We start from the raw sequence: 17594 nt of genomic DNA, 5'->3' as shown, positions 1-17594 counted from the left end.
TGTTTTCCTGTGTTGGGGCAATGAGCATTCCCTGTCCAGAACTTCTGACCTTTACCTCCTCTTGAACCTAAGAAACTGCCCTCAGGACCTTGGGGTCAGGGGACAACCCAAGACCCAGGAGGATGAGCATTTGATAAGCTGCTGTTTGTGCCCTAGCCAGGCTGGTCCTCAGACAACAGAGAGGCCTGTGGCCAGCTGGCTGGGCTCCACTAGCAGAGCCTTCTGCAGGCAGCGTCACTGTGTCTCTGTGACGGCTGGGAGGAGGCGTGAGTGGAGCAGCCGCTCCAGCAGCTCTGAGAAGCTCTGCCCCCCGCTGGGTGCTCCTCGATTTGTACTACCAGCATCCACATCCAGCTGCCAGGGTGACTCCTCTCCCCACCGCACACACATGCGTGCACACACACACATCACAAACATGCCCATACGTGAACACATATATGTACACCACCACACACACACACACACACACACACACACACACACACACACACACCACACACACACACACACACACACACACACACACCCCTGACAGCCCCCTCAGTGGCAGTCCATCCATCCGCGGACCTGGGGGAGACCAGACCTGCTCTCCCACCAAGCTCTGTGACTTCCCTGAGACTGCAGATGAGCAGGGCCTTTGGTCACTGGCTGCTGACGGGGCTCCCCTTCAGCTCTCCCGCAGCCAGCAGACTGGGCAGCTCCAGCCCTTCCTTAAACCACCTTCTCGCGACCACGCCGGCACCCCCAACGTCCCTGCTGCCGTTCACTGCCGGAGCCAGGAAAGAGGGGGGCTCTAGGCCTCTTCTCCCTCTCAGCCCTTTCCCTCAGGGAGCTCCTCAGCTCCTCATTACCCCCATTTTACAGGTGACTCACCCATCCCTGAAGCAGGGCTCAAACAAAAGTCTTTCTGACCCTAAATCTAGATCTGGATTCTGCCACTGACTTGGTTTTTTTTTTTTTGACTAGGCAGTGGGGTGAAGTGACTTGCTCAGGGTCACACAGCTAGTAAGTGTCAAGTGTCTGAGGCCAGATTTGAACTCGGGTCTTCCTGAATCCAAGGCTGGTGCTCTGTCTACTGCACCGTCTAGCCACCCCCCTGCCACTGACTTGTTATGCAGCCTCGGAAGCCCCTTTCAGCTCTGAGATTTGTGTGACTCTGGGTAAGTCATTTCAGTGAGCCCCACTTTCCTCATCTGTGAAATGGGCCAAATGATCATTACAGTTTCCCTCTCAGGGTCGTTATAGGGATCAAAGAGGATGTGCTTCCCCAGCACCAATGATGAGTGGGTGTTAATAATCACCGCTGTGTGGTCATGAAATGTCTCTGTGGGCCTCGCCCTTCGAGTCTCACTGATCTCCCCGCCTCACTCTTGGCTTCTGGGATTGAGTAACTGGGGCTATTTGGCTTGTCACACGCAGGAGGGGTAAGCCTTGCTCTGCTTGGCCCCTCCCAAATTAGGAAAGAGTGGAGGGAAGTGGCCAGGAGGAAGTAGATGGAAAAGCCTTGATGACCATAGCTGGACCCTGGGCAGGTGGCTGTGGGCCAGGCAGCCCAGGGGGAAGGTGCTGGGACTCAGGCTCAGGCCTTGCTGACCCCAGGTCCAGAGGTGTTCCCACCAGCCCCTGCTGCGTCTCCAGCAAGGGTTCTTCACTAGTCTGGGGACATGGACCCCTCTGGCAAAGCCCAGGGGCTCCTTCTCAGAATCACGTTTCTAAATATACAAAACAGAACACAGAAGCTTACAAAGGAAACCAACTATACTGCACAATGGTTATCAAAATGCATTTTTTTTTTAAGTTCATGGTCCCCTGCTTAAGAACCTCTGATCTCTGAAAACTTTCTCTGGGACTGAGATCCTTACTCACCACGTTCCCATCCTGACTCTGCCACTGCTTTACATAACCTCGGGTCTGTTCTCTGTCTCCTCATCCGTAAAATGAGTGATTTGCTATAATTGGTCTAAGAGGTCCCTTCTGACTCCACCTTGCTGGAATGCATCTGAGACCACACGAGGTGAAAAGGCTGGGAGTCCAGGACTCGGGGTCAGTCTCTGGCACTGCTGCTTCTTTAGGTACTCAGCGTGGCTAGGTCTGGGCCTTCTCTGGTCTGTAAAATGAGGGACTTGGAGGACTCTGATGGCCCTTCTGGCTCTCAGCTGTGTGCTCACACACCTCGAGTCCTCTCTGCTTTCTAGTTCTGACCCACCTTCATATAGATGTAGCATAAAACGTACCCAGTCCTCCGGCTCAGCCAGTCTATGGCGCAGAAACACCTCTAGACACTAGACACCGGAAGCCAAGATAGTGTTTGCTCATTTATTTATTTGTTTATTCAGCCCCTCAAAAAAAAATCTTTACCAGAAGATTTTTAAAACATTTTTGCAGTGGGCGTCCCAGTGTTAAAGGATGACCAGCATTCCTTCTCTGACCCACCAGTGCCAGCAGAGCCAATACCCGAGATGCCCGTTCCTGAGAATGGAAGCACCTTTTACTAGGATGGTTCTTAAGAAAAGCAAAGCCAGAGTTTCTGATTCCCTGGACTGAGCCTTTCCAAACCAGCCAACCAGGAAGTTATCCAGCAACAACCGAATATTACTTAAATCACTTCTCTTTTAAAAATATGAACAGCAGACCCATGTGAAACCTCAGCAGTGTCCCAGCACTGTCTCAAGGCTTACATAGAATAAAGGGTTTCATCAAAAACCATTATTAAAAAATTTTTAAACCAAAACACTAAGCTAACCAGGCAGATTTCCACCTCCAGGGTGGCAGACCAGAGGGTGGACCAGAGTCCAGCAGTGGCCACCTTCTCTTCTCCTTCTCTAGTCAGTTTGGCAAGCCATAATTGGCCACCAGTCCAAAGAGGATCAGAAGCAGGGCCACTGGGATCACCTTCTGGCACACAGTGCTGGCTGGTAGCACAGGAACCTGCAACAAAGAAACGGGGAGCGTGACGTGACTAGCGGCCCCCCAGCTGTCCTTGTCACGCGGAGTCGGAAGGCAAGACCGTCTGTCCGACCCCCACCCCAACAATAATGCCCTCTACAACATGCCCAGCCTCTGCCTAAACACTTCTAGGGATGGAAAACCATCCAGAACGTGAGCCCCTCCAGGGCAGGGGCCACGCTTTTGCCTCTCTGTGCTTCTGTTTCTTCATCTGGAAGACAGGTGTTTTACCAGTATCTTATTTGATTGTCATGACAACCCTAAGAGATAGGTCCTCTTATCCCCACTTTAGTTATAGAAAGTGAGGCAGGAAGAGGTGAAGGGATTCATTCAGGGTCACACAGCTAGTCGGCTCCTGAGGTTGGACTTGAAGTCAGAGCTTCCAGACTCCAGGCCCAGCACCACCTGGCTGCCTCTTGATTCTTTTGAAGAATTAGACACAAAAACCAGAGGAGGCCTCGGCTCGCTGGAGCCGGCAGTGGAAGGCCTTGTTCCAGGAGGAGAGGACCTGGGCTCCGATCCCAGCTCTCATGCTGTCTCTCAGAGCGTCTCATCAGGTCAGTCACTGGCTTCCCAGTCCCTCAGTTTCCCCACATGTCATATGATAGGGTTGGACTCAATCGGGAAAGTTCCTTCCAGCTCTACATCCCTTGACAAGACACAAGCCCAGCGATGGCTCTTCAGCCTTCTCTGGGGAAAAGGGCCGCCTTGGGCTTTTATTTTCTCATTCAGACTCACTCTTCCCCTTGTCCAGATGGGGAAACTGAGGCCCCCAAAGGGGAAGTGACTTGCCCAAGGCCACACAGCTGTGTGACAGTATGAGAGCTGGGATTCAAGCCCAGGCCTCCAGCTTTCCTTCCCTATAATGCGGCTGCCCCTGGGGCAGATTTCCCATTTTCCTGTCTGGAGGCCCCTGGCCACTTCGGAGAGCCTTCTCTCCCCTCTCACTCAGATCAGCCTTCAAGGTGCCCTTGTCGCCAGCACCCCCACCCCCGCGGAGGCAGCCAGACTCACCCAGTTTGCCCAGGCCGCGAGTCTCCGCACCCAGCTGCTGCCCGCGGGCTCAGTAAAACATTTCACGAAACTTCTAAAAATACTCGGGGCGCCTGAATGGACGAAACTGAAAGTCGGGCTGCAACACAAGCAGGAGAGAGAGAACGGGTGAAGTGGCCGCCCGAGCCTGCCGACCGAAGGCCCCTGTTTATGTCCACGCTTCCGTCTACAAGCGGCCTCGTGGGCGGTCCCAGGACACCGGGGCGGGGGGAGCTCTCCCTAGAAATACTGGCGATTTAGGTGTGGTACCTAGATGTTAGAATGGGCTACAGTACAGCAGACATGTAACCATCTAGAGCTGAAAAGTTGCCTTGGGAGAACTGTCCTTTAATTGCTGTATGGCCCCCTGGGTAGAACACTGGACTTGAGTCAGGAAGACCTGGGTTCAAATCCTGCCACAGACACTGTATGATTCTCTCAGCCTCAGTTTCTTCATCTGTAAATTGGGGATAATAACAGCACCTGCCTCAGGATTGTTGTAAGGATCACATGAGGGAACGTGCAAAGCACTTAGCAAAAAGTGTGAAAATGCCACGTAAGTGCTAGCTATTGTCACTGCACCTCTACAGATGGGGAAATTGAGATCCAGAGAAGAAATTACTCTCCCAAGGTAACACAGGAACGGGTGGAACTGGAGTTTGAAGGCTGGAGTCTTCTGACCCTAACCCAGTCTCCTGTTCCCCTGCAGGATAAGTAGTTCAAGTATCATACCCATTGCACAGATGAAGAAACAGGGTACACATTCAAAACCAGTGCATTATAATAATAGAGTGTCCCCAGGCTAGTAAAGCTAAAAACTGCACTGAGGCTTGGGGGACATCCTGTACGTCCTAATATCCTATTAGAGAAGAAGCATGACATGGTAGATCGAGTGCCGAACATGGTGTCATGAAGACCTGGATTCGAATCCTGCCTCTTGACACTAGCTGGATGTCCACGAGTAGGTGACACTGAGGTCACAGCTGGCTACAATCAGTGAGGGTCAGGAATCTTGTCTCTTCCCTGCCTCCCCCCCCCCAATTGCATTCACGGATCCTGCAGGAATTAATTAACAGCAGCATTAGACTGATTGTTGATGGGTTAAAGGCAGGCGAGGTCTTCTCTGGCCCATCTGCCTCTCCTAGGAAGTCATCTGCACAGAACTGACATCTGTGTCCTAGACGGTAGCACTGATCCCCTCCACTCTTAGGGCTCTTTACCGTTTATAAAGTGCTTTTATCTCATGTTATCCCATTGTACAGATGGCTTAACTGAGTCCCTGAGCGATGGACTCACGCAGGGAAGCCCAATGCTCTTTCTGTGACACCGTTCTACCTGTAACAAGTCCCAGGAGGGGCTCAGCAAACAGGCCAGCTTGGCCAGAACCAGGAAAAGGATGAAAAACAAGGGCTTGGCTCTCAAGGCCCCATTCAGTATTGGGGGCTACGTGAAATCTCTCCCTGATCTAAAATTTTATAATTCAATTACAGTTGTAGCAGCTCGGATATGGAGAAGACCTTAGCCTCCAAGATAAGCCATCAGTGAGCCTGCTCTTGCACACATCCAGTGATGGGGAGCTCATTACCACATGTAAGCTTCCCATTCCACAGTGGGATGTTCATCCTTATTCTGAGCCTAAAACTTCTCCCTGAATTCTCCCCGCTTCCATCAGTTCTGCAGGGTCTCGTCCTGCATGACAATCTTTCAGAGAGACGTCAGTGACGTGGTCCTGAAGCTCCAGGCTAAAGGCCCACCTTCTTCTCATGCCTCTGACTATGGTGTTACGGAAATGGCACCATGCCCGAGGCTCTGAGCTTTCTGAGGGCCAGCGAGGGTCCCATGGAGCCGGGGGCCATAGACTGAGCCTCTCCTGTCTCCCCAGCAAGTCTTGATCCCAGAGGAGGAGAGAGCGTTATGACCCATCTCCATGCCCAGGAAAACAAATCAAAGCATGTAGCCCACTGCTTTGGGGGTGATCCCCTATAAGGGAAAGGCCTATTTCTTCTGGCAGGTCTTAGCCTCAGCCCCATATCCACCAGCAGGAGCACTCTGGCCTTGCACTCACCTGCCAGGGAATGTTGCCTGCTCCAGGACCTCCCCTAGAGCTTTAGCACCGCTGGACACGTAAAGGGCATTCTCATCATCTGTGCTGGGGTCTGACTATATGTGCAGCCTCCTCATTACCTGTCACAGGTCTCTGCACACCATGGGCATTCGGGAAATAGCGTTCAATTAAAATAAAGAGAGGCTTTTTCCTCCCCCTCCCCCATGTTCCATCTGTAGTTTTGTCATCCAAAGTGGAATTTTCAGTTCTTGGCTTAGTCTCAGTCTACAAAAGCCTGAGGTCTAACCACCACCCCTCTACCTCTTCCCCCCAGTGGGTACTCTTAAGAGCACCGAAGGCCCAGATCAGATGCCACCTCCTGCAGGGAGGCTTCACTGAAAAAAATGACACTTTGTTCCTGCTTTTTGTAGATGGCCAGACCTCAGAGAGCTTCTTGACCACCTCCTTGGCTCATTCTGAGAGCAGGAAGCCAAGAGGGGTCAAGAAAGGGGGGAGGAACTTGGGTCCTCCTGAGGCCACCTCAAGAGCACCTGGACAATGTCCAGCAGAGAGGGACCAGGCTGAGGAAGGGGCAGCAGATTGCACCACATGACAACTAGCTGGAAGAACTAAGGGTATTCCTTGTGGACAAGGGGTGTGAAAGCTGTTTAGCCCTGAAGAGCAGAACTAGGAGACTAGGAGGGACAGGGAGATATTACAGATTTCGGCTCCAGATAAGGAAGAAGTGCCCAATAATAAGAGCTGTCCAACAATGGAATGAACTTCCTGGATAAAATTACCAGAGGTATTCAGGTAGATTACAGATGGCTACTTGATGGCAATGTTGTAGAGAGGTTTCATATCCAGGACCATGTTGCACTAGGTGACCTCTCAGGCTCCCTTCTGTACTGAAATGCTTATTGCCTGGGTCTCAGAACCGCCCAACGAGGTAGCAGATGGGAAGTTGTCCCCTTCTGGGGACATTCTGTCTCTGCCTGGGCAGTCACCAGAACCAGCTATTGCAGGATAGTGGAAAGATTGCCAGACTGGAGTAAGGACAGACCCACCTTCTCCTCCTTGCTAGCTGTGGAACCCTGAGCAAGTCCCTTGTCTCTGTGACAGAGCCTCAATTTCCTCATCTGTAAACAGAGACAATCATACCTGCTCTCCCCTCCTCACAGGCATTTATGAGGCCCCATCGACATCGTTTGTATCTTAAAGAGCTATCTGTGGGTCTGTGTGTCTGCTGTTATCATCAAGAACAGACGAGCCCCATCTTTCTTCTCCTTGTCCACTTCCTGTTTGTGGACAAGGGACCTCTCAGCTGAGGAGAGAAGGAAGGGGAAGGAACAAGCATTATGTGCTCCACTCTAAGCCCTTTACAAATATCTGAGGAGGGGAGAACGTTGGAGACACGATGGGAAGGAGGGTGTGCATCACACTGGGAGCACAGACAGTCACTCTGGATTACCTCCACACAGGTGCCAGGGCCGGGGCCGCATGGGATGCTGTGTCCTGGGCCTTCCCGCAGTACATCCTGTTAAATTCATCCCCGATGACTGCCAGCTGATGGCCAACCTGAATAGCCGCACTGTCAGGAGGGCACGGATGTGTCAGGAAGAGGGAAAACCAAACTTAGCATTGAAATCAGATTTGGTCTAGGCGCACAAGTAGAGTCAGCTGTCAGTAGCCCCTGGAGTGGTGGGGGTAGCTGGGCTGGGGCGGCCCCTCCAGACGTCCTTGACTTTAGCTTTGGCAGACACATCAGGAGAGATGGGTGAGCAGCCTCACTGGTGCCACTTAGCTCAGGATTAGAAGTAATTTATATTTCCTAGGATTTCAAGGCCAAATCCTCATCTAGTCTGGGGCCTATGAACTGAGTTGGTTTGGGGTTTTTAAGTATTTTGGTAACTTTAAAATCAGTCTCCTTTGTGATGCTATGCATTTAAACACACTGTCTTGAGAAAAGGAGAGTCCAAAGTCCTCCCTAGACTGCCGTGGGGCTATAGTACGAAGAAGGTTAAGAACCCCTGTCTAGTTCAACCTTCTCTGATGCTCAAAGATTGTGACTCACCCAAGGTCACACAGCACAGTGAAAAGGCCTTCTTTCCACCACATTTGGAGGCAGGAGACTCAGGTTCAAATCCCCGCTCTGCCACTCATCAGCTGTGTAACCCTGGGCAACTCCCTCGCTCTCTCTGTTACTCAGTTTCCTCATTTGTAAAATGAGGCAATTGGACCTGATGATCTCAAAGTGCTATGATCCCAGGAGTCCAAACCTAACTCCAAATCCAGCACCCTGTCCACTGTTCCAGAGACATACAGCAGCAAGAGATGGTCACATCTACACTGGAGGGAGAGAAGCCTGGGCCAAGGGAGTAAGGGGCAAAGTTGGTCTTGGTCATTGATCAGTGACCATAGACAAACTGAAGCCCTGCCCCTACTGCCTGGTTTTTAATCGGCTTTTTCTTCCCGGACCTCATGCCCGCAGTGAATGACCTAAGTGGCTGGACCAGCTGGTCCTCTCCCCCCTGCTTTGGATAAAAATCTTCATTATGGTTTTGTGAACTGTCTCACATTCCATTCAAATGCCTGAACTTGGAATTCCTGGGCTTTCCCTAAAAGAAGCAGGAGTCACCCCCTCCCCAAACCTAAGTCACTGTCAGCCCTTATGCAGCCTTTCCAGCCCAGCCCCAAGACCTACACCTTCCCAAGCCTGCCCGGCCGCCTTCCTGCCCTTCCGCCTCCACCCTATGCCATTGGCCTGGTGGGACAATGCGGGGAGGACCAGGATGGCTGAGGGCTGGGGCCCCAGAGCTTCCCTGTCCACCTGCAGAGCTAGTGTGGTCGCCTCTCTGAAAGAGCTTCCTTGGCTAGTCATGTAGTCACTGGGAGGGTCAGGTGAAGGCCCTTTGTGAGCACAACCACTCAGGCCTCCTCCTTTTGGGGATTCTGGAATTTCCCTAGGCTGTCAGAGCTGGTCTGGAGGCTCCACACCCAGATTGAGTCCCTGGGGATGTCACCGGATCTTAGCTTCCTCATTTGTGAAATGAGAGGGCTGGTCCTGATGACCTTAACCTTCAGGAGCCAGTGTAAAGACAAACAATGACTCTCATCAGCGTCCCCATCAGTGACGGATGTTTCCAGAGGACGGTGATCAGGACGTGGCCAAAGGGGGAATTTTTATTTTGCTTGACTGTGCCTATTTGGTATGAGCTTTATTTTTATTTTCAGTGAAGGAGGAGAAGATAAAAATTTTGGTAATTGAAAACAAATTGCTTACCAAAAATAAACCTTCTGTTGCTATGCTCCCGCCCACCAGACCCAGTTCAAGCCCCCTTATCATCCCATCATAGAATTTAGAGCTAGAGACCATCAAGTCACAGGACCCTTGCAGATCGTCCAATCCAACACCTGCATTGCACAAAGGAGGAAATGCTAGATTTTTGGTGGCAGATTTCAAATGGTTCAGAGAAAGGATCGGTGAGATAACCCTGGACAAGAGTTCTGCAGGGCAAGCCAGGCCGGGAAGGAGGGGGGTCGTCAAAACAGACGGATGTGGACGCACAGGGGGCTCACTCACTGACCAGCTTAAGTTTTCAAAAGACATTACCAAAGATGGAAACAAGGCTCATTATCAGGATTACAATGAAGTGTAATAAAGTAAAGAGTAAAGCTTCATTCTGTAAGAAAAGTGTCAAGATCTGCTGATGCTCAGAACTGAAAGGAAAAGAAAAGTGGGGGAGAGAAGGAAAAGGAAGGGAGTCATTTAAGCATTTTTAAAATGCACAGAAGGAAGATCAGAAGGAATCCTAGACAAGCAAGACAGCTCTAAAGGTCAATTTATTATAAGCCTAAAAGCAAGTTATACGTAATAGAGATTTGCTATTTCACATCCAATCCTTTTTTGTTGTTATGTATATGGAAGTGCTCGTTCTATTTGGTGTTTACGTGCAGAATTTTTTTAATGAAATAAAAAGGAAGAAACGGGGTCTACCAACTCTAGGCCTGTGCGTTTGCCCTTCGATTCTAGCAGACTTCTGTGACGTGTCACTGCTGAGATGGTCAGCGATCGTCTCTCAGGGCCAGCGGGGCTTCCTCGGGCCGCCTCCCCAGGTCTCCCTTTTTTGGGTAAGAGTTACGGGATCCCTAGGGAGGCTGGGGGAATACTGCAGCTAGGTGTTTCTCACCTTGATTCTGGTGAAGCATCTCAGAGAACCTCTCGTGCTGCTTTTATGAACCAGACGGAGAAACATGGGCTGCATAAGAGCCCATTTAGGGGGACCGCATGAATGGCCAGACCCAGACAGTCACTAATGGTTCAGTGTCGGCTTAGAACTTCTCTAGTGAAGGGACCTGCCCTGGCCTTGTGCTTTTTAAAGCACTGAAGACATTTTTATAAAAGATTTGCAGCCAGGCAAGTTATTGGCTTTCTTGTCAAATAGGCAGAGGCTGTAAAAGAAGGAGAGTTAACATGCTGGATGACAGGATCCAAAGAGATCTTGACAGGCTAGGATGTTGGGTGACATTTAAAATTTTTTGCAAGGACAAATGTAAAGTCTTATCCTTGGGTTCAAAAAATCAACTTCACAAATAGAAGGTAGGCAAAAGTATGAGCAGGAAGCAGTGTGTCTACGAGATCAGCAGGACTCGGGAGTATGACACCAGAGCCAAAAAAAGGCTTCTGCAGTCTTGAGTAGCGTGATCAGTCAATCAAAAAGTGTTTATTAGACACCTAATGTGTACCAGGGGCTATATGAGGCCCCTTGGGGGACACAAGTACAGAGAATGAAATACTCCCTACTCTCAATGAGCTCACATTCTATTAATTATGAGAGGGTGTTGATTTTGTTGTTCAATAGTGTCTGACTCTTTGTGACCCCATTGGGGCTTTTCTTGGCAAAGATACCGGAATAGTTTGCTATTTCCTTCTCCAGCCCATTTTACAGATGAGGAAACTAAGGCAAACAGGGTTAGGTGACTTGCCTAGGGTCGCACAGCTAGTAAGTGTCTGAAGCCAAACTGAACTAGAGTCTTCCTGACCGTAGGCCTGGCACTCTATCCACTATGCCATCCAGCTGTTCCTATGAAAGGGGTAGCATTCAGAAGTACTAAGGAATGTTGCCCTCTGCACTTGTCAGACCCTTTCTGGAGTACCATATTTTGGGAAGGACACTGATAATCTGAAGAGCATCCAGAGAAGGTCATCCAAGATGGTGAAAGACCTCAAGATCTTACCACAGATGTTTTAGTTGAAGAAACTGGGGATGGATGAGTGGATGGGTGGATGGATGGATGGATGGATGGATGGATGGATGGATGGATGGATGGATGGATGGATGGATGGATGGATGGACGGATGAGTAAATGGACGAGTGGGTAGATGGATGGATGGATGGATGAGTAGATGGATGAGTGGGTAGATGGATGGATGGATGGATGGATGAGCAGGTAGGTGGATGGATGGGTGGATGGAAGGCTCAGGGAGGACATGGTAGCTGTCTTCAAGTATGTGAAGGTCTGTCATCAGCCTAAGGAGGTAGACATGTTTTGCTGGGCTCCAGAGGACAGAATTAGGAGCGATCAGGGAGAAGTGAATAAAGGAAGATGTTGGCTCTCAGTAAGAAGAAGCCTCCTAATGCTAAATGGGGCTGCCCAGAAGTGGAAGGGGCTGTGCCAGGATGTGACAGAGTTCTCCTCACCAGTGATCTTCAAGCAGAGGCTGGCTGGCCACTTGTCAATGACAAGGTAGAGGGGATTTCCACTCAAGCAGAACTTGGCCTGGATGGCCTAAGAAGGCCATCTCCTTTGTAGCCCTCGAGATCCTGCAATTCCATGGCTGTGATTCTGTGATGGAATATTCAGGGTCCTTCTGCTGCCTTGCCAGCCCACACTTCCACCCAAGAGTTAATAACGTGATGTAGGGAACCTTTCAAAGTACATGGATAGAACAAAGATCCTTAGAGAACGTAAGAGCTGCTATTGGCTTTGGTTTCTCATAGTTTATCTCTGTGTTTTTTATCAAAATGAAAAATCTATAGCCTGTGGTTTCATTTGAGATTCTGTCTCTAACTATATTTGTTTACTTGATAGCAGGTATTTGTTGAGCTAGTGATTGAGAGATTCTGACATAGAATGTAAGCTCCTAGAGGGCAGGGATTTGCTGGCTTTTTTTTTCCCTTTGGCCACTGTCCAGCAGAGAGTAGGTGATGAATAATATTTACTGACTGACTGATTGATAAAGGTGATTCTGGCTCTTCCAAGACTGTCCTAACAAAGCCCAAACTATAGCTGGGGAGACATTGAGGATGAGCCAGAGATAGACTATTTGCCTGTTGTCTGAGGAGCCGCCTAAATAAGTGTAGAAAGAGGTCATCCCAGGGGGCTGGCTGCCCATTTTTTCAGCCACTGACACCCAGGAAAAGCTGAGGCAGAGGGTGGGGGGACTCACACCCATGAAATCACAGAAGTACTAAAGTGCCTTACTAAGATAATGGTAGTGAAAGAAAAATTTTTAAAGGAAGACAGAAAATGCAGCAGGTCAGGCATAAGAGGGAGACTATGTGGGGGAATACCTGGTGTTGAACTCTGTCTGCTCCGTGGTGCCAGGAAGCCTTGAAGCCAGTGATCCATAATGAGCATCGACCTCAGACACCGTGGCCGCCATCACTCCTGGGCCATAGCTGGGAGGAGCCCAACGTCGGGAGAAGGCTCTCGCCTGAGACATTTCTTCTCTAGGGAGAAAAGCACATGACATGTATTCCCTCCACACAATGCTCAGGGTCACCACAAGCTGTCAAAGCTCAGAACTTCCTTGGAGTCATCATTCAATTCAACCCAATCCAGATGTTCTCCACAAACACTCAAGGGCCTCCTGGGTTCAAAGCCCTGTCCTCTGTGCTTTCAATGCCTACCCTCATGGAGCTTACGATCTACTGGAGAGGTGTGGTCATGGAGATACAAGATATTTGAAAAGAAAGATGGTAGAAAAGAGAGTTGATGGGGCAAAGGAGGTCCAGACAAAAGGCCCTAGGAAAACTGAAGGTCCAGGTCAAAAGGAAGAATTGTTTTCAGCTGGAGGAATGTGGGAAAGTTTGGAGGAGGAAGCGGGCGTCTGAACGGGGCGATGAAGGAAAGAAGTATTTCACCAAGGAGAGAAAAGGAGGGCGTGGGGACAATCTGCGGGAAGACCCAGAGAATGCAGATGACTGGCTGAGGTCAGGGAACAGCGTGTCTAGTTTGTCTGCAATGTTGTGTGAAGGAAGGACAGCAAAAGTCAGCAGGAGCCAGATTGTGGGGCGTGTTTACAGAGAGTACGACTGAGGAGATTGTAGTTTATCCTGAGTCATAAGGAGGGTTCTGACATGGTCTAACCTATGTCTGAGGGGCTCAGGCAGCTGGGAGAGTTTGAGGATAGAAGCCTCTGAAAGCAGAGAGGTCAGTTAGGACACGCCGTCTGTAGTCCAGGTGGGATGAGACGAGAGTGTGAATGAGGGTGGTGGGTGTGGGTGTGGGTGTGTGTGTGGAGGCAGGAAGGACAGAGGTCATTAGTTCCTCCCTCTCCTTCACCATCCTCCCTCCCCCCCATCCAATGAATTATCAAGTCAATCCAATAGGTATTTATCCAGGCTGACCCAGACATGTGCGGAGGTCCGTGAGGTCATCAGAGACCATAGCATCCCAGAACAAATCTTGTCTCACCTCTACCTGAACAGGAATCCCTCCTCCCCAGGAACATCCCTGATCAGCGGTCAGCTGGCCTCTGCCTGACAGGGCTCCCCCTCCTCTCAAGACTGCCCTCCACACCAGGACCGCTCTCACTGCCCTGAAGCTTTTCCTTGGAGCTCTCTGTGGCTTCCACTCAGAGCTACTGCTTCTTCCTTCTGGGGCCAAGCAAAACAGACTGATCGCTCCTCCACATGCCAGGCCTTTGAATAACGGAAGGCAGCCTGACATTCAAGGCCCCCACTACCCGACCACAGCCTACCTTTCTAATGCAAGCAGTCTGGACAACATGTCATTCCTTGCTTAGCACAGCTCCTGGCACATAGCAAGCCTCTACTCTCTCATTTATCCACTCAGGCTCTCCAGGCCTTTTGCCCCTTCTCACACTATTGAAGTCCCTGCTCACTGTCCCATTTTGACCTGCTGCCCAGATGCCAGCAGCAGGAAGTGCTCTCTCCCTCCTGCGCACCAACAGGGCACGTTGTTCGTACCCCTGCCAAGTACCGAAGTGAGGTGGACACTCCTCACTTCCACACCTCATCTTCCTTCCTGGATCAATGCTCCTCTGGGGTGGGGGAAAACCCCTTGAGAGGCAGTATGGGATAGCAGACAGAAGACTGGGCTTGGGGTCTGCAAAGCTGTCTGTCTGCCTCTCTCTCTCTCTCACACATATACACACACACAAATACACAAACACCCTATGGTGTGGCCACAGACAGGTCATTCCAGTTTAAACTTCATTCTCTTCATCTATAAAATGGGTATACTGACATGTTTGCGCTACCGACCTCCCTGTATCATGAGGAAAGTTGGTCAGTCGGTCAGCAAGCATTTATTCAGTGTTTACTGTGTGCCAGGCAGCCTGCGAATCCCTACCGAAGCAAGCAGCAAGCTTTTCAGCATCCCAGAAAGGACAGTTATCTCTCCTAGTGCTTTCCCTGTAGCCTCTGTCACAAAGCTCCGCTCCAGTTCTGCTCATGCTGGGGAGGGATAGTTGGGCTCTCAAAGGCCGTTCCAGCAAGGCCCGAGAGCTGGCAGTGTGATCCCAGCACCAGAATGCGCCTGTTTCCCCGGGGCCAGTCCGGCCAAATGACTGCTCACTTACAGAAAGGTGCCCTCGCCTTGACTTTCTAGGGCTTAAGTCTGGCCTCCCCACGCAGTCTGAGAGAGCTGGGACAGCAGGGACTCGTCTGAGACTTGTGATCACCAAGCCAGACAGTGACCACACAGCACAGACCAGGAGACACTTGGTAATGACAGATGTCTTATCTTGTGATGGTGTCTGCCCGTGGAGATAATATTTCTTCTCTCTCTCTCTCTCTCTCTCTCTCTCTCTCTCTCTCTCTCTCTCTCTCTCTTCTCTCTCTCTCTCTTTAAAGTAGTTTACTGTTTGCCAGCAGAAAGGAAGGAAATGTGACCTAGCGTCAGGCAGTCACTTGGCCCCTGCCCAGCCCATTGTATTGGGCCTGACTCCTGTTGACTCTGGTGCCCTGACCCAGGTGGACATTACCCTCCCAACTCTCCCTGCCTCGTGTTGGTCACTTCTTACACATCAGCCCACATCTCTCCATATTCCTCATCCCCGACATTTCTTACGGCCCGGGGATAGTCCGTGGCCTTGCTATACCATGGTTTTGTTCTGTCATTTCCCAATCGTCCAAGCACATATCTTCTTTCCTGCTTTTTGTTATTAGTGGACAGACCCCTGGACTTAGAGTTAAGAAGATCCGAGTTCAAATCCTGCCTCAGACACTTACTTGCTGGGTGACCTTGGGCAGGTCACTTAACTACTCTGTGCCTCAGTTTCTTTATCTGTGAAATAAGGGGGTTGGATTCAGTGACCTCTAAAGCCTTTCCATATCCAGATGGATGATTCTGTGTATGACCCTGGGCAAGCCACTTAACCCTGTGCCTCTGTTTCCTCATTTGTAAAATACTGAACTCAGTCACCTCTAAAGCCCCTCCCTTCCACCTCTGTGATACGATTTTTACAGATTCCTGTGATATGATTCATGTCTGTGATCTTATGTATACTTTGACACATATGGGCTCTTTCTTCCTGACTTTGACCTCCCTAGGGCATAAAACCAGTAATGAGATCCCTGAGTAACTTTTCTCCCATGATTCTAAAACATTTTCTAGAATAGTTGGACAAATTCCTAGGTCTAAGAGCTAGTGCCTGTCTTCCCACAGCCCCTCCAACATCAGCTCTGCCCAACTTTGCCATTTCCTTTTCTACAGAATGACACCGGGAGAGTCAGAGCCCACAGTTACCTAGATAGGCAAGAACAGTGGGCTGAATCTAACAAGATTAAATTGAATGAGCAGTCAATGTAATGTAAAGTTTGACCTTTGAGTTTAAGAAAATCAGCTTTCCAACTGCAAGATGGGGAAGCTTGGTTAAATAACAGCTTTCCTGAAAAAGATCTGGGGGTTTGAGTGGCCTGCAAGCAAGCTCACTGTGAATCAGCTATGGAATGTAGTAGCCAGGAAAGTTCACGCGACCTTGGGTGGTGCTGAGCTGGGGAGAGAATCCAGGAAGGAGGAGGGGCCTTGTGCCCTGGTCAGGCCATTCTGGTTTCCCACGAGCGGAGACTCGGACTGAATTCTGGGACCTCCATTCCCTCCCTGGACTAGAGGGTCTCTTGGGGCCTCCCCAATTCTAATCCTATGACCCTAAACTGCACCCTGAGACCCCAGGGGGTCGAGAGCTGGCAAGGAACCCCACAGGCCCTGAGCTCAGGTCTCTAAGTCTGAGGCATCCTGGCTGTGTGACCTGGGGTAAATCTTAGGGTCCCCTGGACAGCTCTTTCAGACTGTACATTACAGACAAGGTGCTGATCTGCATTGGTGAAGGGAGTTTCTCATCTGGGAGTTCCCTGTACTGGTGACATCGCAGGTCCCACCTCCCCCACTCCTGGCACCAGATGCTCTCACATTAAAAGAAAGCACAGAGATGGCTGCTGCTGCCGCCTCACCAGCTCAGAGCTCTGAATACCAGGGACACATGAGTGTGGGGGGCACCCCAGGGTGGCTGGCTTCAGAAAACTTCAGGTCAGGACACAGGGAGCAAGTCCACCAGAGGCCTCTTCTCAGGGGAAGGGACTTTTCTGTCTCTTAAAAACAGGAGGGGCCCTCACGAGTCCCCAGGAGCTAGTCAGGGGCCAGGCCTGCATCTGCCCCCCAGGAACACTGAACGTTGAAAAGACGATGAACAGAATGAGACCCCGGCTGGCTGAACCAGACGTGTCAACAAACCCCGCTCGGCGCCCGGTGCCAGGACAAAGGCCTGAAGGCTGACAGATGCTACCTCACACCTGTTCGGATAATACCTTCCTCCCACAAGCTAAAAAAGAAACCGTCACATATGAGCTCATGAGGATCTGAGTCTCCCAGCACCACATCCCCCACCCCACCCCCACGTCCGCTCCCCCTTTCTCCTCTGGCCCAGCCCAGCCTGTCTGAAAGCCAGGGCCAGGGGCGTGTGAACAAAAGGGGCATTGATAACCACCCTTAGTGAGGCAGGCTCTCGAAGGCCCAGACACTGGCTGGAAGGGTGGCCCCGTCTGCCCGGCCACCACCCTGCCAGGGAAGGGGCCCCTCCCTGGAGTGTAGATGGATTTGGAGTTTGACAGGGAGAAACTTAAGACGTCCCCAGCCACCAACCCTCCACACCTGCTCTAGTCCATCGGGCCCCGAGAGCGTCCACGTTTACCAGCAAGGGCTCACCAGCCTTCTTGTGACCTGCTTCCTGAGGGCCGGTCTGACAGGGTCTGCCAACACTGGGTCAGCAGGGAACCCTGGGGCCTGGAAGCTGTCCAGACAGCCTCCTTCCGTCAGCCCAAAA

General features: G+C 50.8%; 1 protein-coding gene across 2 annotated transcripts in view; it reads right to left on the bottom strand.

Moving 5' to 3' along the window:
- Positions 1-2302: 2302 nt before the first annotated feature.
- LOC144454983 (uncharacterized) overlaps positions 2303-17594 on the bottom strand; it is a 48259-nt gene continuing 32967 nt past the window's right edge. For both annotated transcript variants that reach the window (XM_078147801.1, XM_078147798.1), the window contains exons 3-6: positions 12598-12756; positions 7494-7613; positions 3961-4078; positions 2303-2928 (exon numbers count right to left, since the gene is read on the bottom strand). In XM_078147801.1, the coding sequence (XP_078003927.1) occupies positions 2827-2928; positions 3961-4078; positions 7494-7613; positions 12598-12749 (492 nt within the window). In that variant the 5' untranslated portion in view covers positions 12750-12756 and the 3' untranslated portion in view covers positions 2303-2826. The remainder of the gene's footprint in view (positions 2929-3960; positions 4079-7493; positions 7614-12597; positions 12757-17594) is intronic.

This window comes from Phascolarctos cinereus, unplaced genomic scaffold (genome assembly GCF_003287225.1).
Source record: "Phascolarctos cinereus isolate Bilbo 61053 unplaced genomic scaffold, phaCin_HiC Scaffold_1;HRSCAF=81, whole genome shotgun sequence".
Lineage (NCBI taxonomy): Eukaryota > Metazoa > Chordata > Mammalia > Diprotodontia > Phascolarctidae > Phascolarctos > Phascolarctos cinereus.
This window is presented reverse-complemented; position numbering and strand designations above follow the sequence as displayed.